General features: G+C 41.2%; 1 protein-coding gene across 8 annotated transcripts in view; it reads right to left on the reverse strand.

The window, feature by feature from the left end:
* The window catches only part of ODF2L (outer dense fiber of sperm tails 2 like), a 37,030-nt gene extending 15,620 nt beyond the window's left edge, over window positions 1-21,410 (reverse strand). The window contains exons 1-7 of one of the 8 annotated variants that reach the window (XR_015742906.1): window positions 20,278-20,389; window positions 10,814-10,969; window positions 9,028-9,191; window positions 6,290-6,416; window positions 4,552-4,614; window positions 3,766-3,837; window positions 1,678-1,794 (exon numbers count right to left, since the gene is read on the reverse strand). Coding sequence is in view for 7 of the 8 variants with exons in the window: in XM_087930116.1 (XP_087786242.1) it covers window positions 1,678-1,794; window positions 3,766-3,837; window positions 4,552-4,614; window positions 6,290-6,416; window positions 9,028-9,191; window positions 10,814-10,969; window positions 20,278-20,298 (720 nt within the window). In the remaining variant the exon portion in view is untranslated. Of the gene's footprint in view, window positions 1-1,677; window positions 1,795-3,765; window positions 3,838-4,551; window positions 4,615-6,289; window positions 6,417-9,027; window positions 9,192-10,813; window positions 10,970-20,277; window positions 20,893-21,278 lie in introns of those variants that run through there. The other 7 variants (XM_087930117.1, XM_087930116.1, XM_087930118.1 and 4 more) reach the window with 7 other exon arrangements.
* Between the last annotated feature and the right edge of the window lie 554 nt (window positions 21,411-21,964).

A 21,964-nucleotide genomic window follows, 5' to 3' on the forward strand; every position in this document is an offset into this window, starting at 1 on the left:
ACATCTATTCAGAAATAAACTTTTTTTTTGCATTCAAAGGGGATTACTTTGCATTGTTATATGGATCTATACTCTAACTTCAATGTATTGATAACCCTATAAACAAGGATAATAGGTTTTTGAATCCAGTACTGGAAGGGAGTCATTCTGATCAGATCAAATCAGTCTGGTTTATGTTCTCTGTGGATCATAAAGGCAGCTCAAAGTACTGAAAACATGGATATTTGATCCAGATTATAAAATTAAACTGGGCAAGGGAAAGAGAAGAAAGTTGGGCAAATGTGAGTAGGTCCAGTGTAATATGCCACACTGGTATAGTCATACTGGCAGTGAATGAAAGCAGGGGACCAAAGGAAGAGAAGCCACTAGTAAGATGACAGGGGAAGGGAAAGGAGGAGAGTGGATGCTGCAAATTTCCTCTCTGCTGAACCTTGCCTAACTGGAACAATACAGCAGAAATTCCACAATGTTTATGCTTATTTCGGGTTCAAAAAACCTCCACCCTAGTCGAGAAGACTTTTTACAAGTTTCTCTATCATAGAATCCACTAGGTGACCATGTAGTCATATACTTCAATTAAAGTAGTGTCTATGTGCAGAGGACAACAACATTGTCTTTAAAAAGGCAATGTACAAGTGCAATCATCATATACAACAGCATCAAGTAACAAATTCAGATGAGGAGCGCAAAAATGTTATTTTAATTGGATCAGACAATCTAAAGAAGTTGCCTGGGAAAATGTTTTAAGCTATTATTCCAATATAGACTTTCTAGTCCCACACTTCCATTTTTGTAGCCACCAAGTCAGGTTAGAGAAGGTCTGTGTAAGCTGAAGCCTGCCAAGTCAAATGCAGCCCATCTGCAATGTATGATGACCTTCCAAAAATGTAAAGAAAAAAGTGTTTGCATCCGCTTGGAAATACGTGGAAGGGAATTGTGAATTATTCACATATTAAAACATAAGGTTAGTTGGGCATAAATGGATATCCCAATTACCCAGTTTACTGGCAAATGTCAGTAAGAAACGATCTATATCACTGTTCTTCCTGTTACCACTAGATGTCACCATTACTGCTCTGTAATTTTGACAAAAAATTAGGCATAAAACAACTTTATGGCTAGAATGTTCACATTATTTACAACATCTGTCAATTGTGGTTACATTAAGAGTATAATCTTTTAAAATATAAATTAAAAATAAACAATGAGGTTATTTTCTATTTTTCTAAAAAAAAAGCCTAAATGTAAATACATGGAAAAAATACAAATTTAAATATAATTTTTAAATGTCAGAAATCATAAAGAAATCAAGTTTTCAGAATTTCTTCCACTTAGTCATGGGAAAGATTTTAACATTTTCCCCAGAAAATTCATTTAAATCCCTGGTTTGTAATCTAAACTTGGCTACTAGCCTTCATAAGCTATGACATTTAGCTATTTTCTGGCTCCAAGATAAATATGCTTTTTCAAATCATTGATGGAATGAAAAGGTCTATTAGCAGAGACTAGGTTTTTTTTGTGACTGCCAAATAGGCAAGTATTTTTTAAAGAAAGCAGCCCATTCATCTGTATTTTGCATAAAAGTTTACATAACTGAAGTTTAATAACTATAACTACTTTCTCAAGTCAGAGATGTTCACCTGTTTATTAAGAAAACAAAAATTATAAAAAACTAACCTGAAATTTTGCTCTTAGTTGATTATTTTCTTCCTCTTTTTTCTCTACCTGAGACTGTAGATGAATTTGCACTGTTTGTATTGCTTCAGAATGGCGGTATGTTTTTTGTACTTTAGCCTAAAATATAAAAGAAATGTCCCAATAAATTCCAAGAAGCTGTATAAAAGCAAATTTTAGGGTTTTTTTCCAAGTACTGAATTAATAACAGCTGCATGATCAGTGCGAAATATGCTGAAGTTTTAATTCAATGTGTATGTGCTCACTATCCCTGTACTAATCCAGTTTAAATGCTTATATTACATGCAGAATTATATGAATAATGAAGCATTTTCCAATTATTTGAAACCAGAGATATATTAATTTTCAAACTATTTTTTAAAAGACAAAAAATTATAAGTTTTTTAAAATATAGAAATAACAGGCAAATATAGAAAAAATATAACAAATTAAAAAATCATATGATTAATATATTTTAATACATCATTAATATCTTATATTATGAGAGAGTTAATATCCATTCAAGCATATCTCTATTAAACTTTAAAGCTATTTGGTAAATAGAAATGGAGTTATTAAAAAGAGTGATTATGGATGATTAAACAATGTCTAAATCCTATAAATTATATGTAGATTATATAGTATGAAAAATCAATATATATAAAAAGTCACACTCCAAATTTTATGTCCAAAACTATAGTCTAAAAATGGTTTCCTGATAGAATTGAATTCAACATCAGATTTACTTTTTTAACATGAAGTTGTTCCAGATAATTTAGGCAGTCTTCCACAGAGCGGGTAAAAGATCTTTTTCAACAAAAAACCCCTGTAGCCATAAATAAATAAGTAAGTAAGTAAGTAAGTAAGTTAACAAACAAACAAACAAATAAATCTCTCTGTGTGTGTGTGTGTTTGTGTGTGTGTGTGTGTATCAGTATATTCTGATATATATATATATATATAATACCCAAACAAAGCTGAATGCCATACATGTAAGTACCCGCGAAAACTTAAGAAAACATATCTATATATATGTGTATATTCTGAATGAATCTGTGAGTTAATGAAATATAATAAAATATCCCAGGAAGAAACAGGATTATAATGTATTGTTGAGCTTTACCATGTGGCCAACATATCTAGAAACAGGGTGAATTCTTTTCTAAATTACTATTTTCTTAAATGCCCTACTTTTCCCAGCAATAAATGGCTTCATACTTTTTACAGTGACTTATGGTTGAAAGGTTTCAACCCTCATCTTCCATGATGCATTGCTGGAATTTTTCTTTCAGAAGGAAAAAAGAAGCACAGGGAAAAGTACAAAGCTCAGGAAAAGAAAAATAGTAATTAAAAAGGAAAGAAGCGTTCCTTGTTTTGAGCCATTTATTTGCAAGACAGGAGTCATATCTGTTAGCAAGTATAGTGTTTATGATAAAGATGTTTAGAAAATGCATTAGGGATCATGGTAAACTTTGATTTGACTGAAGAGGAATTTTTGCTTCTATGATGTAGTCAGTTAACCACTTCACAAACTGATGTGCAGTTTCTGAAATGAACAAAAGTACCAGACGTAACATAATGTGGAAAATTCCAGAAATTGTTGATACCCCAGTCAGATAAACCCAAATTTTATTTTTATGATTTTAGTCAATTTTTACTTCCAACTGAATTCTCAAAGCAGCTAATAATCATTTATGAAAATAAATGCAGGAGCAGAGAAATGAAGGCTTTTTGAAACTTTAAAACATCACAAGAAATGTTGGTAAAATGTAGAGTACACGAAAAAATACATCAATTGTTTATAAGCATTAAATCAACATAAATACTTACTTGATAAATTTTAAATAAATAATGGATAGATAATAAAATACAGCAGTATATGTATTCAAAGATAACTCTTGAGTCTCCATACAGCTGGAAATTCAATTCAGTATGGTTTATTTCCAGATATGGGATTGAAATTTAAAACTGGCAAATACATCCTGAAGCCAAAAGATTCCAAAAGCAATGGGATTATCATATAACCAGGCACATCTTCTTATAGGAATACAAACATTTTTTAAAAATGCTTGAAGATACATGTTAACTTACTTTTTCTTGCTGAAGCTGAACTGAAAGATCTAAAATATGCTTCTCTTTTTGAATCACTTCATTTCTGAGGCTCTTCAGACACAAGGAGAAAAAAGATCCAATATCAGGAAAAGTTTATGAGATTATTATTTTTCGATGAATTCTATCCTTACTAGTAGGTATAATGTCTAGGGATCATTCGCATACCAAGTAGCCAATATTTTTTTCTTAAGTGTGCTTGATTCTCCCCTCCCAAGTACTGAAATGGACCAGTTTACTGTAGTGGTTTAGGCACCAGACTAGAGACCAGGCATGAAGTTAGCTGAGTGTCCTTGGGCTAGCCACACTTTCTCAGTCCTATAAGGGAGGCTATAGCAAGCCACTTCTGAAAACCCTTGCAAAAAACCGAACCCTGCAGTGATTTGCCCAGGCAGTTGCCAATAGTCAAAACTGATTCAAAAACATGCACGTGCGTTCTGTTCATGTATTTTTGCTAACTAATTTACTATTATATGTAACACAGAGTTTGTAGAAGGAGAGTAATGTTAGTCTGTGGCGACAGAAAATCAGGAGTTTGGTGCTGATTAGCCAACTTAACTTTAAAAAATGACCTTTGCATCTGGTATATTGAGCTACAACTCATGCCTTTTAATAAAATTGACTACTTGGAAAATATACTATCAGAAGTAACAATCAAATCATAAAGTTTTTATCCTTTTTTTTTCTTCTCTTAGCAGGTGCTGAGTATATCTTCAATGGAGATGTTACCCTTGATGAGAGGAAGATGTACCAGAAAAAAGAACTTACTTCAATATCCATTTTACTTTCTGATAAACTCTGATCCAAATCTTTTGTCTCTTTACTGACAATCTAAAAATAAGAGAAATTGAATCAAATTGTTTAATTGTCATTTAAAAACCCATACAACATAGTTTGATATGGCTCCTGAAATATCGAATTCTTCATCTTCCTAAAAGAGTAGGGAACATGCAATCCTTCAGATGCTCTGGACTTTACAATTCCCAGCATAGCCAGTGTTATATAAAGAACGCTGTATGTTGCAGTTTTGCTACATCTGGAAAGTGAATGATTACCCAATTCTAGTAAATATATAAATATGTGCTATATTTATACATAATTTAGAGAACAAAGAACAAAGCAAAACTTACTCCCATTACCAAATGCTAAATACAGCTACAAAACTCATAAAAACAAAAAATGTCTCAGTCACCCAGGTCACTGTTGTCCCAAAGGTGCTTTTTCAAGGAAAAGCAAAGTCCACTTACCTTTTGAAAAAGCACCTTTGGGACAACTGCCAAAAATCTAAACTCTGTTAATAAGTTCTTTTGCTTTCATTTTTGCTTATTCAGGCTATAAATGATAACTTATTTATGAACTCTGCATTTGTATTTTTCTTTGAGAGATTGGAGAAGCACACAATATTTAAAAGCAAAAATCTAATGCATGACACAATAAACTACTTATTTTGTCTACAAATAGCTGTTTTGCTAGAAGATGAATAGCCAGCGGGGGGAAAAAAATCTTTGTTGAGGGGCCTAGTGTGAGTAGATTTATTTCAAGAAAGCAAATATTTCTGCTTAATGTTCTGGATCATCTGGGTGAGCCATCTGACAGATCTGCTGGGATGGAATTTTTATTTAAAAATCGATCTAATAAGTCATTCCTAAGTTACTCTGTCATCGAGGGGCTTTTTCAGATATGCAAAGCAACAGAAATTTTAGTGACAGAGTACTAAACCCAAAAACATTATTCTGCTAAGTAATAGACAGGTACAAAAAACTTTGTATCTGTTACATTTTTCTGGGAATGCACAATTTCCCTTTGAAATCCTAAAGAAAAAGTTACAAGCGTTTAATTCTCTTTTAATTCATGCTATACTTGTTCACAATAATCTACATCATTCTTACTTCTTTTTCCTTGCTTGACCTTAATAGCCAGCTTAACAATTCCTTCATTTTTTGGATAGCTTCTAACTCATTTATCAGTAAGTCCTCTTGCATAGAAATAGTTATTTCATCAGAAGCAGAAATACAACAAGCCTTTAAAAATGGTTAAATGGATCTCCAAATTTTTTAATGTCAGCTTTACTCTTAACATTATTATTTTAAAACAATTTTAAAACATCTTGAAATACAGGTAATTTACAGGTAATATTATTCAAATATAAGAACAGCTTGCTACAATGCATATGACTACTAGAGCATTAAAAAAAACTAATCGTCAATCAGATATGAACTGATAATCTGAAGCAGTGTCAATAATGTTCAATAGTTGTACTGACTTATCAGAAATTAATGAATCATAAACTTATCCAAATATTTTTTAAGCCCAACCCAAGCTTCTTTTTTTGCAGTCTCTTGTGTTGAACTGAACACTGAAAGTTCTCTTGCCTTTCTAAATTTAGTCAGAGGATAGTAGGCAAAGGGGGGGAAATCCATTTCCATGATCGCAATTCTCTTCATAATTCGTATGATCTGTAATTCACCTGATTTAGCAGTGTTTATAGATAACTAACTGAACTTACTTTTGTAATTCTAACAAGACTTTCTTTAAATGATGGCAAAAACATTTCTGCTGACTTAACTGCCAGCTCTGCCTCATGAAGCATTTCCTGAAAAGCAACTTTATCTTTCATAGCATCTTCCCACGGCCTAATCATAAAAACAATGCAAACAGAAATGCATACTGTATTATAAAATATATAAAAACTGTTTATCCAACCCTTTATTTATAATAAAACATTGCTCATACATACTTAACCATGATTTATTGACTACATTGCAGCATATTAGATGGCAAGATAGGAGGAAAGCATTGAGGAAGAGCTAAAAGTGATCAGGTTACAGAGTAAAGACTGACAAACTTGAAGAAGCAGGCCAGGAAATGACTGGGGAGCATACTTTATTCTTCTCCAGACACCCCCCTTGACCGCATGAATATGTAAGCACTTTGCAGTCTTGGTATAAACTACTGTTTATAAGACCTGTCACTGGATTCATACAGAACACAAAGCTACAAGCGAATTGCAGTCATGTCTGAAACCAAAGTGTGTATGATTACTTAATTCTCTGGACTGTCACATAATCTTTTTTATTTAAAAATATAAAGATACTGTTTAAGTTATTCCAAGCATTTTAATTCTAAGCACTAAATAATTTAATTAGGTAATTTCACTAGGTAGTCTTTTACAAATCTTCCAACCATGATGGATATCTAGAAAATAGGAATAAATTAGTGGGATTCTTGATTCTCTCTGAATTAATATTCTTCTTTAAGACTTTTCATTATCAGATAGTATCACAATGCTCTGATGAGAGCTTTAATAACATGCATGCAACTTTCATTTTGTTATTTTCTATGTGATGTCATACAGGATGAAGTTGCATATTCTATGAAGAGCAGTGCTCTTAGGCTGCCTGTACTTTCTGAAATGAAAGCATTTGTTTATTTCTTTGTATCCTGCCTTTATAAATTACTCAAGGTGATGGACGTGCTTAATATTTCTTCCTCCTCCTATTTCCTATTTTTACCACAACAACCCTATGTGGTGAGTTGGCTTGAAAAAGAGTGGCTGGCCTGAAGTCACTCTGCCAGCTTTTATGCCTAAGACACCGTAAGGCAGGGCTAAAATTCACAGGCTCCTGACTTCTAGCCAGGCATCTTAACTACTACAACAGGGGTGTTAAATTTGTGGCCCGTGGGCCGGATGTGTCACACGCTGGCCACATCCATGCCTGGTTTAGCAAAGGAGAAAAAGTTCAGATACATCACATGACAACGCCGTGACAACACAAGTTTGACATTCCTGGTTTACAGTAATATTTATTTGAGCTTATTTGAAGGACTGCTTCTTCTATACATCCCAACAAGTCCATCAGAAGGGACGTACTGCAGGTTCTATCCACTAGATGTCACCTGATAGGACCAAGGAAGAGGGTCTCAAGGCCTCTGAGCGGAGGGCGCATCACCGCCCCATCCCGCCTGTCCCGTCAGGGAGGTGGAGCATGAGCGCACATGCTAGGCAGGGGTGGGATTCAAATTTTTAACAACTGATTCTGTGGGCATGGCTTAGGTGGTGGGCGTGGCTTGGTGGTCATGTGACTGGTGGACATGGCTTGGTGGTCATGCTATTGGGTGGGTGTGGCCAACTCAACATCACTCACATCGAGGCATGCATCTCCTTGCCTGGCTCTCATGACTGTGGGGATGTTGCAACAGTCGTAAGTGTGAAAAATGATCATAAGTCACTTTTTTCAGTGCCATTGTAACTTTGAATGGTCACTCCACACAAGCAAAGTACCAGCAAAGAAGGAGAAAAAAACTCCAGAGACGTTCCTGAGACAGGAAGTCTAGTCCTGCCAAGGATGTAACAAGGGTTAACAGAGAGGCAGTTTCTGTAAGCAACACCAGAATGTTTCCTTCCTGCCTTCCTGACATGATTAGGCCAGTAATTTCTTCTAACAACCGGTTCTCCAAACTGCTTAGAATGTTAACAACCGGTTCTAGCGAATAGGTGTGAACTGGTAGAATCCCACCCCTGATGCTAGGACCTGAAAGATGGTGAACTATGCCTGGGCAGGGCGAAGTCAGAGGAAACTCTGGTGGAGGTCCGTAGTGGTCCTGACATGCAAATTGGTTATCCAACCTGGGTATAGGAGCAAAAGACTAATTGAACCATCTAGTAGTCTTTTGTGCTGCTGCACCTGCCCTATGGAATATCATTCCCCACACAAGATGGGCCCACCCCCGAGAGCCTGCTGGAAGGATCTGAAGATACAGCTATTTCATCTGGTCTGGGAATCAAATAACGATGTGGAGCCCATAAAAGAACTGTACTGTTATTGAATCAATTGTGCTCTCCTAGTGACTGTGACTATGTTTTAATTGTTCCAACTGATTTAATGTTTTGTCATACTTATACAGCTATAAGGGAATGATATTTTTTTTTGTCAAAATGAGTTTTAAGATCTAACAGTATTCACCAATAGTTTGCTTTAAAATTCAAAGGTATTATTTATATTGTTATAAATATACGTACACTTTACTGCTTTCAAGACAACTCTGGAGGGAAAAAATACCTACAGGATTTTCTCAAGCTTCGGGTCAACTTTTAATCCAGCTTTCCACAATCTATATATGGGCAGGTATTCTTGGTGTGATAAGAATAATAATAATGATAAAAACCAAATGCATTCTAAAGACAAATATCTGAGTTATAGGATATGCCCTAAAACCCCTTTTAGCACCAATCTCAAAGCATACCATTTTGTTTCACTTGTGCTCAGGCTTTCTTCCAAAGTGCTATTCTGGGGTTTCTCCTTAAGGGGCGGCAATAGTCCTTTCATCCTGTTCCAATGTTTATTCATAAACCTGGTGTTTGAGATCCAGTTTTCCTTCAGCGATTCAACCTCTTCACTTTCTGCGGGCTTATAAAATATTGATTTTACTTCACTCTTTATTTTTTTTCTATCCCCACACCCGATTTCCTAAAGCAAATTTACATCAAAATTATGAGAGCCTGAGATGCTGATACTTCCTTCTCTTGCTCCTGACACAACTTATTATTAACTAATAACGTTTAACCGGAATCAATACTTAATAAAAGTATTTAACCAAGATCAGCATATCACTAAAGACGTATAGATTTACTGAACCTTTTACCTTAAGTCATAATAGTAGGCTAGTTGTAAAATTGCTATAGCTACAAACATTATTATTATATCAAGATTCTGTATTTTTTATAATGTCTGTATTGATAGGATAAAAGGAAGGAAATATGCATCTTCTATATCCTACTGGATTTTAATAAAATAAATAAACAAATCTTCAGACTTAGAAGACTGATGTCAGTCCTTCCAGGTAAGCCAGATAGGAAACACAACTAGATGAGCTAAATCTACTTTATTATAAGGCTGCATTAGCAAACTTTTACAAGCCTGAAGATACAAACCTCCTTGGGATCACTTTTAGCTGTCTGATTAGTTAGGTCAGGTTCTTTCTAAGCTACTTTCTCTGACCATTAAGTAACTGCAGGCTCCTTCCTCTTGTCTGGTAGTCCTGTAGGTGGCATTTCTTGTCCTTGTCCCCCAATGTCACCCACAGATTACACACTTCTGTCCTTATCTTTGACAGTATTAATTCAGTTTTTCTGCAATTGCCATATCCTTTTTGATTCTCTTTTTACTTTTTTGTAATCTAGTGGCATCGGCTGGTTTATTGCTTCAAATACATCTTTTAAAAAATCTTCATTATACCTAGTTTTTCTTTTTGCCATACTGTCCTTGTTGAGTCTTTGTTTATTTCTTTTTGAATGGGTTTCATTACTTGGAAGCCTGACAGTCCCATAATTAGCTTATAGTTTTAGAATTCTTTATTATCACATTATCATTCCCCCCTCCCCTTTTTTCCTTTCTTATGATATACTTTCCATTTTTAGAAGGTATCTTAACTGTCAAGCTTCCTAGTAAGTCATGCTGACTTCTTCCTGAACTTCCTGAATTGTCCCAGGAACTGATTAAATAGGTCCCATTTTGTTTATTTTACAGGAACACACCGCTGACAATATTTCCTATTCCATTTTTTGTCTTTTTAAAAATGTACATGGACAGATTTGTGAAAAAGCAAGTGAAAGACAACGAGGCAGGGTAGAATTTCTATATGATCACAGAATAGTCTTCAGGGCTTCTTAAATATAGTAAAACCCACTTGATTAGTTGGTGCATATGCATTCAGTTCTAATCACCTTCATTCGAAACTTTAATTAATATGTTAAGCTTAGGAAATTGCCAATGATGCTCATCCCACTCAAAAATTACGACTATATAGTATTATTAGCTCAGTTTATTATGTCCATTTTAACACACTTAAATGTATGTACAAACTTAGATAAGTTTCTAAATCTCACTGATAAGTTATTTATTACTAGATAAATATACTGTTATACTTCTATCAACAGTATGTAAAAGCTTTCATCAATATAAAGAAATGCTATTTGTAATACCTAGATAGCTAGTTTCCAAGTGAAAACTGCAATAATAACATTACTTACATGCATATCTGATTTGTCTATTGATTCATTTAATAAATACTTTCCAAGTTGGTTGGATGATTCTGTTCCAAAATGGTCTTTTACAAAGCTTGAATCACATGATTGAATAATGCAACAAAAATTTTCTGCTTCCCCAGAAGCAAGATAGGACATTTCCTAAAATAAATCACATAAGATAAAATTTCTAGATAAATATGCTACTTAGTTAGTTAGCAATGTATAATAATATATAACTATCAAAATGTAGTAGAGTTTTAAATAAAATCCTGTAAAATCAGAAACTCATCCAAGTTAGATGTATCCTGGCACATTTTAAGGAATTGTGGACAAGAGCCAGTGAACGTTGAAATTCATTTGTTGCCTTTATACCATGTTTTTCTAGCCAGGTAGCAGAATGCTTCCAAAACAAGGGCCATTTAATAAGATGTGATATGGCATGAGAGTAAAAGTTCAAAGTAAAAGTCTTGTAAAACTACTTAAGTGAGAAATAGTAACCTGTTGCATTGTATCATATTTGAAAAAAATACACTGTGAGTTTGTGGTATAGATGTTACAGTTGTAGAAAATACTTGGAATGGAAAACTCATATATTTTTCAATAGCTTACTGCATAAGTGCCAGAAGAAAAGTTTCCTTTCCGCATTGTAAACAGATCACTCTGCTTGCAATTCAGGTTGGACAGACACACTTCATCATCCTTTATAACAAATAAGTATAGACATCTATTTGAACCTTAATATTAAAAAGAACTCTGCCTAGTCATGAATAACATATGAATGCTAAAATTGATATTTGCAGTTACAATAATTTCTCATTGTGTTCCTTTGTTATCATTTACTTTATTGTTCTATTATTTTACTTCTGTTTACATGCCTTTTCAGTTTTTCTTTTTATTATTGTAAGCCACCTAGAATAGTCCCACGATGATAGATGGCAAATACATTTTACAAATAAATAATATACTCTATGTTGATTCAATGTTTAAGAAGAGAAAAACAATCCCCCTTAGTTTTCTTACTCTAAGCCTATAAAGATATCACGTTGCTCTTTTAGCCAAGTGTTATAATTTCAATTAATGTATTGTCTAATAAAGCTATTTCAGGATTTGCACATCTCACTGTCCAATCAGCAGCATTTTCGTTCACAATTTTTTCCAGATTTATATTTGAAACTGTAGGCCTTAACTTCACCACCAAATGCATTAGATAATTAATTATTACAAAGCTAAAAAGCAGAAATATAAATGAGGAGAGTGATATTAAAAGATAGGGGTATCCTACTTTGGATTATTAGGTATAAAATTACTTTACAAATTATTTATTTCTATTTATTTGTTAATCGGATTTATATCTCACAATTTTAAAAAATTCTCAATGGCTTACAAAGGTAAATAAGCATCATGATTCTATCTAAGAATAGCTTATAAATAAAATTAGAGACCAAATTACAAATAAGGGAAAGTAAAAATAAGAATAACAAATAAGGTATTCATATACATAATTCCAGAGGGGAACTTCTTAGCAGATAGTATTTTTCCTTTCACTTTTCATAAGACATGCTATAATCACAGGACACAAAGAATAGATTCCACAGATTAGAATTATGAGAACCAAAGAGCTGTCTTTCTTACTAGATGCAATTACATATCCCTAAAATTCAGATGATGAATAAGAACTTACAGTTCTAAAAGGTGCAAGGTTGTACACACATGAAGATATAAAAGACATGATTAGTCATGATGGGATGAGCATCTCAGATAAATCCTTGATTTATGACCACAATTGGGCCCAGCACAACATAAGTCACTCGACTTATGACCACACTTAGGCCCAGCGGTGGTTTTTAAGTGAGTCATGTCCTATTTTATATTTTTTTTTGCCATGGTTATTTATTAATTAATTTTTATGCCTCCCAATCTCACTGATACAGCAACTTTGGATGGTTTACAATATAAGCAAATCTGCAGTGATTTGTTTATCATATTGTTGATAAGTACAGCATTTGTTAAGTGCAGTGAGCAAATCTGGCTTCTCTCATTGACTTTACTGATCTGAGGTCACAATGGGATAACATAATCCCAGGATATTGCACTTGTAAATACGATTGCCAAGTGTCTAAATTTTGAACCTGCGACTGTGGGGATGCTGCAAAGGTCGTAAGTGTGAGGACTGGTTGTAAGTCACTTTTTTCACTGCCACTGTAAATTTTGAATGGTTGCTAAACAAATAGTGGTAAACCAAGCATTACTTGTTATGGATGCCAGTAGGTGAAAAATGCCAGCACCATTAGTCCATTGCCTTCACATATAATAGAAGATGCTATGGTGTTATTCAAGATGCTGCTGATTTCATGACAAGATTTAATACCTGGGCGATGAATTGAAGATGGCATCATCTTCTCCATAGAGCTGCTACGAGCGTCCAGGATGGGAGGTGCTCCAGTCTCGGCTCTCACAGGCTGAGCTTGAAATTGAGGAACGCCTCTCACCATCACGTGGTCCTCTCGACGTTCCCCAGTTTTTAGCTCAGCCTCGTGGTAGTCAGGCTGTTTTTTTCTCAGCTCTTGGTCGTTCAGCATTCTTCATAGTTATCTATTGAAATTGGACCCTCTATTTCAGCAGCGCAGTGGATTTGAGGTTGGAACTCCTTAGGGAGCCTTTCTTGTTACAAGGGGGAGGTTTTTATTCTGTTTTCTCCAGGGGTAGAATCTAGCGCTTCGAGCGCTGCACCCACCCCACCCCTCTCCTTCGTCTGCCGCTCCTTCGCTCCGTGCGAAGTCGCTTCGTTTTCCTGCCCTTTGTACTTCGATCGCTGTTTCCCCCCCACGAACGCCTTCTAGCTCAGGGGAAATCAACTTCCCTGCTTCTCCCTCTTTTTGCGGCCTTCTGGCCTCTCTCTCTTCGCTCTGGGAGACTACCGCTGCTGGGTCTTGCCTCGAATAGCTCGCGGCCGCCATTTTGGGCACCGCGTGGCGTCCGCCATCTTGGGTGCGCCCAGGTGTCGCCGCCATTTTGAGTGTGGCCGCATGGCCTACCGCCATCTCCAGAGGCCTTTATAGCAGGCTGCGTGTAACTTTTAATCACTAGGCAGATCCTTTGGACTGCCTACATTACAGCTCGTACCTCCAAGTATTTATTCGAAGTTTTTTCCTCGAGCACCAAGGGTCCGTTGGCTCCGCAGCCTCCCCAGCAAGGCGAGGTAGCAGCATTGTCATCCCCCCCCCCGGTCCGCCCGGAGGGGGCAGCTGCATGGGCGTTCAATTTTCTGGCTGATTGGTTTTCCTGGGCTAGGCCCTACTCTTTAATAACAGTCTACAAAATTTTTTGATCAAAAGGGGTGTGTGAAACAAGGGCTGGGATACCCGGCCTTTGATGTAGGCCGCATCCAGACGTGCCAACCGTCTTATATTAATTCAAAATCTTTTTTCTCTTTCTCCAGATGGCAGATGACAAAGTATCTCGTGGCACTTCTTTGAAGGCCAAGTCAAAATCTCACTACCTGCGCAAACAGGCACAGGAAGTTTCCAAAGCCTCCCAGAGGGATGCCCTCAGGCGTCACAGGGCACTTGAGAAAGAAATTGACAGGCGGTCTAGAGAGTCATGCTCCGTGCCTCTGGCTCCTTCCGCCCCCACCCCTTCAACCTCCACCCACCCTCCTCCACCCTCCTCTCCTGCTCATTCCTCATCCTCACAGCCTAGACAGGCCCCTGAGGCCACTTTCACCCCCACTGCTGCAGGCCTGCACTCGGAGGAGCCTCAACCACCTTCCACGGTGGAGATTCCTGAGAACCTGAAACAATGGATGGAGTTGGCCATCTGGCAAGGGATTGCGCAAGAGCTCCAGCACATGGCCGGTCCGGCCCCACGGCCCGCGGCCCCTGAAGTTCACGCACCATCTGTTCGATCGCTCTCCAGATCAGATGTCTCGCACGGTCAGGTAGTATCCCACAGGGATTTGCCTCTGCCTTTGGGGATGGAGGAGATGGAGACTCAGGAGCTCGGGGGCCCTGCCCACTTTGGGGAAGAGGAAGACCTTGACTTGGGGTCCATCATTGACAGTGAGCCCTTCTCGGGAGCAGACCCACTAGAGGGGGACATGTCGGAGGATGAGGGCCTCACTCCGGACCAGCCCGCATTTGTGGGGCTGTTTAAGCCGCACCAGTTCAGGTCTATTCCATTCAAGGCCAAAAATACCTCTGGCCTGACCCCTCCCACTCCATCCCAGCCAGCGGCCTCGGGGGAGCCTCTCGATTCCATTTTTTCCCAGCCCGTGGTGGAAACTGATGTGATCCCTGTTCCACCTATCTTTTCCGACCTGGTCTCCAGGCAGCTAGCCTCCTCGGGGCCCCCTCCCCTCCCTCCACTCAGGACAAGCGTTTTTTCAACCTTGACCCGCAGTTCTCCCTCTTGCTCGATCCCCCCTCTGTGGATGAGCCTATTGTAGGCCTAGCTTCCCGTTCAACTCCTAGCGATGCCCTCGAGGCACTCAAGCCCGAGGACAAACGAGCCAAGCTGGCCCTGCGCCGTGCTCACCAATCTGACGCTTGGGCAGTCAGAGCGTCCACTGCCGCGTCTTTCTTTATTAGATCCTCTATCAAGTGGCTTCGACAGCTCAAACAGCATGTCCCCGCAGCCAACCTCAGAGCGCAGCAGGACATCGCTAAGCTCACGGCCGCGGCCGAGTTTTCGGCTGACGGCACCTTCCAAGCCACAAAATTCTCCACCAGGGCCATTTCGTCCCAGGTCACTGCTCGCCGCTTGCTCTGGCTCCGCCACTGGCAAGCGGACGTCAAGAACAAGGCCAAGCTGGCCTCAGCTCCCATTTCTGGGGGAAAACTGTTTGGACCGGCTCTCGACCCCTTGCTGGCCGAGACCCGTAACAACCGCAAGTACCTCCCCTCTCTTTTTCGGAGGCCCGACCCCAGAGGCCCCTCTCCCTCCTTTCGCCGAAGTTCCTTTCGCTCCTCCTCCCAGGTCTCCTTCCCCCAGATACTTCCAATCCCCTCCTACAGACCCCCCCCTCACGACCCGTCCGACAGGTCCAGAAGAGGTGCCTCTTTCAAGAAGTCCTTCCGGGGATCCGGAAGCAGACCTTTCCGTCGATCTCGATAATGCAAATTTCCCCATAGGCGGCCGCCTCAAACGCTTTGCTAGTCGATGGGAGGCCATCACTACTGACGCATGGGTCAGGGACACGATTCGCCTCGGCCTGGCACTCGAGTTCCAATCCTCCCCTCCCGAATTCTTCATGTCCTCCCTCCTTTCCAGGAACCCTGCCAAAAGGGCTCTTATGGACGCCGCCATTAGCCACCTCGTCATAAAAGCCATCCAGCCCGTCCCCGCAACTGAACGGGGGCGAGGCTTCTATTCCCACTTGTTCATAGTGCCCAAGCACTCGGGGGGTTGGAGGGCTATCCTAGATCTAGAAAGGCTAAACCGCTCCATTGCCCCCCGTAAATTCAAGATGCACACCTTGCAGTCTATACTTACGGGAACCCGGCGAGGGGACTGGCTCACCTCTATTGACCTCTCCGAGGCATATTTACATATTGCAATTCGTCCCTCCCACTACAAGTTTCTCCGCTTTTCCTACAACAAACAACATTTCCAGTACGTTGCGCTTCCCTTTGGCCTCTCCTCCGCCCCCAGGGTGTTCACCAAGGTTTTGGCGGCCCTCGCCGCCCACTTGCGATCCTTCCCTGTCCGGCTCCACTGTTACCTGGATGACATCCTTATCCTCTCCTCTTCTAGGGCCCTCGCCCAACGAGACACTAAACTGACCCTTAACACCCTTCAAAAGCATGGGTTCATGATTAATTTGAAGAAAAGCCACCTTTCCCCCTCTACCCGACTCACTCACTTGGGGGCAGTGATCGACACTGCCCGGAAACTGGTTTTCCTGTCTCCGGACAGGTGGCTCAGTATCCAACAATCCATCAAAGAGGTCAGGAGGGCAAGAAGAGTTTCTCTCTTAGAATTGTCTAAACTGTTGGGGAAGCTTATTTCATGTATATCTATTATCCCTTGGGCCCGTTTCCATACCAGGTCCCTACAATGGTTTCTGCTGCCGTATCAACGTTCAGGAAGGAGCAACTCGTGACTCCGGGTCAGAGTTCCTCCAAGAGTTCTCACGTCCCTCCTTTGGTAGACCAGGCCGGCCATCAACAAGGGCCACTACTTCAAGGAACCCGACAGGCTAACCATCACCACGGACGCGAGCCTCCTCGGCTGGGGCGCTCACGTCCTCTCCATCTCGTCCCAGGGCAGATGGTCGGCAACAGAACAACTCTGCTCCATAAATTGGCTGGAGCTCCACGCTGTTTACCTGGCGCTTTGCAGCTTCCTACCCCAGGTACGCGGACGTCACGTCCTGGTCCTCACAGACATCACGGCAAAGGCGCATATCAACAGACAGGGGGGCACTCAGTCAGCAAGGCTCATGAGAGAAGCCGAACGTCTTTGCCGTTGGGCGGAATCGAATCTGGCCTCCATCAAGGCAGACCACACATCAGGGACCCTAAACATCCAAGCAGATTGGCTCAGCAGGGCCACTCTGGACCAAGCAGAATGGCACCTCCACCCCTCCCTATTCAGGGAGGCAGTCTCAATCTTCGGGCTCCCCACGGTGGATCTTTTCGCATCCCCCCTCAACGCCCAACTACCGAGGTTTTTTTCCAGATACCCCTCTCACGGGGCGGAGAACCACAACGCCCTCCGCTGCCCTTGGCCCCCAGGACTCCTTTATGCCTTTCCCCCCCTTACCATCATACCCAGGGTGATACACAAGTTGCTTCTGGAAAGGGCAGAGATTCTGCTAGTAGCCCCTTATTGGCCCAGACGCCCCTGGTTTGCGGACCTACGCAACCTCTCGGTGGCCCCTCCCTGGAGGATCCCTCCCGACAGGATCTCCCTGTCCCAGGGCCCTCTGCTACACCCGAACCCCCAATGGCTCCAATAAGCCGTCTGGAGGTTGAGCGGGACCATTTAAGGGGACAGAATTTTTCCAGTCAGGTCATAGACACCATCCTGGCAGCCAGACGGCCCTCGACCACCCGCATCTACAATGCCATGTGGGTCGCCTTCCGTTCCTGGGCCCTCAAACTTCAAATTAATCCCCTTTCTCCCTCCATTGCTCAGAGCCTTAACAGGGGTCTGTCTACCAACACCCTAAGGCGACAGGTCGCGGCCCTCGCGACTGTTGTTTCCTCAGACATTGGGGGTCCCATATCCCATCACCCCCTTATCCGGGCTTTTCTCAGGGGAGCTTCCAATCTCCGTCCCCCGACCATACACCGTTTTCCCACCTGGGACCTCAACAAAGTCCTGGTTGCTCTTACCAAGTCCCCCTTTGAACCCATTAGGGAGGCTTCCTTACAGTTTCTCACCCTCAAGACTGCCTTTCTCGTGGCCATCACATCCGCTCGTCGGATCTCGGGGATGGCAGCCCTTTCCATCAGACAAGACCTTTGTATTTTTCATTCTGACAGAGTCGTCCTCCGTCCCGACCCCACCTTCCTCCCTAAAATAAATTCAGCCTTTCACAGAGCTCAGGAGCTCATCCTCCCCAACTTCTGCCCCAATCCCTCTCGAGAGAAGGAGAGACAGTGGCATTCCCTTGATGTAAGGCACGCCTTGAGAGTGTATATCAAGCGCACCCAGCCTTTTCGCAAGTCAGAGGCCTTATTTGTGTCCTTTCAACCTACTTCTCTCGGTCACAAAGTGACGCCCAAAAACGTGGGCCGCTGGATTAGGGCCATTGCCAAAGCCTACCAGGCACAGTCCCTCCCTGTTCCTACGGGCATCACCGCCCACTCCACTAGAAGTGCGGCTACTTCTGCCGCATGGGCCACCCAAGCCTCAATAACCGACATCTGTAGGGCTGCCACCTGGGCATCTCCATCCCCCTTTATCAAGCACTACAAGATTGACGTATTTGCATCTGCCGAGGCTTCATTTGGCAGACGGGTCCTTCAGCGGGTCCTCGAGGTTCCAGGGGAGGTCCCACACCAGACGGGAGCCCGCCCGCAGGACTCGCCAAGCTTTGGTATGTCCCATCCTGGACGCTCGTAGCAGCTCTATGGAGAAGGGGCGTTGGTTCTTACCTGATACGCTTCTTCTCGTAGAGCTGCATAGAGCGTCCAGCCCCACCCATTAGTCCGTCTGGTGGGGAACCTCGTTGTTTGGCCAAGCAAACTAATACTTTTTAGTTAGGATGAGAACAGGGCCTTCCTTCTCGTCTTCGCAAAACTGGGGAACGTCGAGAGGACCACGTGATGGTGAGAGGCGTTCCTCAATTTCAAGCTCAGCCTGTGAGAGCCGAGACTGGAGCACCTCCCATCCTGGACGCTCTATGCAGCTCTACGAGAAGAAGCGCATCAGGTAAGAACCAACGCCCCTTCTCCTTTACCTTTAGCAGCAAATTGTCTTGGGCCTGCCCTAATCCAACATCCTTCTGGATGTTTCTGGGTCCTTTGCTATAAGCATATCCCTTATATTAGAGTTCTATGGCAATTCACAGTATTTTTTTTTTCAGTTCCAATATTGAGTTTGGAAATTGATCCTGAAGTACTATAGTAACCTTAATGAGATGAGAGGTACACCACCCAACTTCCACATATAATTAACATCCCTTTGCTAATTGGTAATTATTGATAGGGCTCAGAACTATTATTTTACATTGCATTCCCTTCTTCATAAACATGCCACTAAGTCAAGAATTTAAAACAATATAAAACTGGGAACATATGTCAAAAAACAAGAAATTTGGAAGCTGCATTTTCTGTTTCTGACCTCTCAATGAAAACTGAAATAAGTATTTGTGGTGAGGGAAATATACACTATACATAATCAACAAAATATTTTTATCTATTGCAAATCTAAATCTTTCTACTCCTAAATTTACATATTGGTGGGCCCCAGTTCAAATTATAATCTGGAAACAGCACTTGCTGGTTTAAAAAAATGTATAAATCATGTATAATGTATAATGTATGATACATTATACATGTATCATATCACGCTCCTCACAGGCTTCTACACAGGTTTATAAGCAAACAAATATTCCTACCCAAAAACTGAATCCGCTAAAAAGTCCTTTACTTGAATCCCATCTTTAACAGGGCCTGATTATTATTAAGCAGAAATAAAGAGACTCCGTTCGTGGACAGAGGCATACTCAGTGGCAAAGGAAAAGGCACTCTAGACATGCTTAAGGGCAATTCTACTTTTCAGCCTGCAAAATAGCCTTCTTCCTTCATCGCCGTCAATCCCGAGCAATCATGTAACCATCATATAGAAAAGTGCAAGATGGGTGGGGGGGGGGCGCTATGCAAAGAATACAACTGCCGGAAAGAGTTGAGTCCAGGAGCTTTCCAAGACCCAAAATCAACCCTGAGATATCCCAGATCATGAATCTTCACCTTGCGACGTGACCCAGCCTTTTCCCCTGGCCAGTTTAGCGACATTACCTCTTTGCTCTCCATTGCCATTCCCGCTGCCGCCGCCGTCTCGGCGGGAAAACCGAGCTCCGCTTCCTTCTCACCCTGGCAACAACCTTAGGAGGGCCGCCGGGAATCATCCGAGCATGCTCGGCTCAACTCCGGGCATGCTCAGGAGGGGCGATCGACGCCCTGCCTTGCCCTTAGTTGGGCGCTCTCTTTGCAATGGACGCGGTGTTTCGCCTAACCCGTAAAGCTGTTACCCCCTTTTCTTTCGGTAAAATGGTGGTGGTGGAGGAGGAGGAGGACAAGAGGAGGAGGAGGAGGAGGAGGAAAAAAGAATAATATTTTGAAAATTCAGGAATTACCCTTGCGAAACAAGCAGCCAGCCCAACATGAAGAAAACATGTTCAATGGGCTCCCTACCAATTCGCTTCTATTCCCCCGGCTTGGACTCAATGCCAGTCCGAAACCAGGGCTCGATTTTCTATCCCAGCGGAAAACACGTAAGGCTATTTAAGAAGCCAAAGCCAAAGCGAATCAGCTTTAGACATTAAATGAGGCTTTGGCGACGCAGAAGAAGCCTGGATGCCGCTGAAGAGGTTTCTGCAGCAGCTACAAAGCGCAGCTAATCCTCTAAAGATCTAGATCCTAGAACAAGATCCTTGGCTAATATTACATCATTCTGCCTTTTTTTCTTTTTTTTTTTGAAATTTCAATCATAAATAAACGCTTTTATTTATGTAGGCACATTTATTCGGAAATTAAACCCAATGAAATTCAGTGCAGCTAAATAAATGCCAGGATTCCCGCCAGGAAAAGCGAATCCGGACACACCAAAAACCCCGTGGACTGGATCTTAATCCCAAATTAAGCGCGCGGGGAACAACAGCTGTAAATAAATAAAACAAGCCCCGTGATCTGCTTCTATTTGTAACTGTAAGCCTTTTTTTAAAAAAAAAAAACCTTAAGTCAAGCAAGGAGGTTTTTGGCGGAAGGAGCAATGAAATAATACCTGCTCGAAATATCACCGTCAAGTGCACAGCTGGCCAGCCGCCAGGGAACCTTCCAAATGTCGCTTCCCCGGGGAATGAGCGGGAGGTGACGAGGAAGCCCGTTAATACATTCCTTTAATAAATCAGAGACGATCAGCTCCATTTTTTGCAATCTATCAAACTGAGCCCTTCGGCTCGCCTGCTCTTTTTCCTGGCCAAATAGGTCTCCGGCCGAGATTGAGCAGGTTTCTCGGGCTAGAGGAGTTCAGTTATGCTGACTTTCCGCCTTAATCCTTAGTTTGGCTGATGGGGGGGAGCCCGAAGTGCTGCGAGTGACGCCGGAGCATAATTCACTGAGGGGAAACTGAATTCTCGAGAACGTTTCCAGGGTTTGAAACGGATCATTCCCGCTCTCTCCCGCTTGGAGGAGAGATGCTTCACTCACATCAAAATGCTTTGAATGACAGAACGGACGTCTCACTGTAGAACAGAGGAGCCCTTCTCCAATTTAGCCCTAGCCTGCCTAGAACCATTCTCATTCATTTCTGAAACAATTCTCATCAATCTATTCATAATTTGTATTATATAACAGAATAACAGAGTTGGAAGGGACCTTGGGGGTCTTCTAGTCCAACCCCCTGCTAAAGCAAGAAACCCTATACCATTTCAGACAAATGATTGTCCAATCTCTTCTTAAAAACCTCCAGTGTTGGAGCACCCAC

This window comes from Pseudonaja textilis, chromosome 3 (genome assembly GCF_049901715.1).
Source record: "Pseudonaja textilis isolate UNSWEBS1 chromosome 3, rPseTex1.2, whole genome shotgun sequence".
Taxonomy (NCBI): Eukaryota; Metazoa; Chordata; class Lepidosauria; order Squamata; family Elapidae; genus Pseudonaja; species Pseudonaja textilis.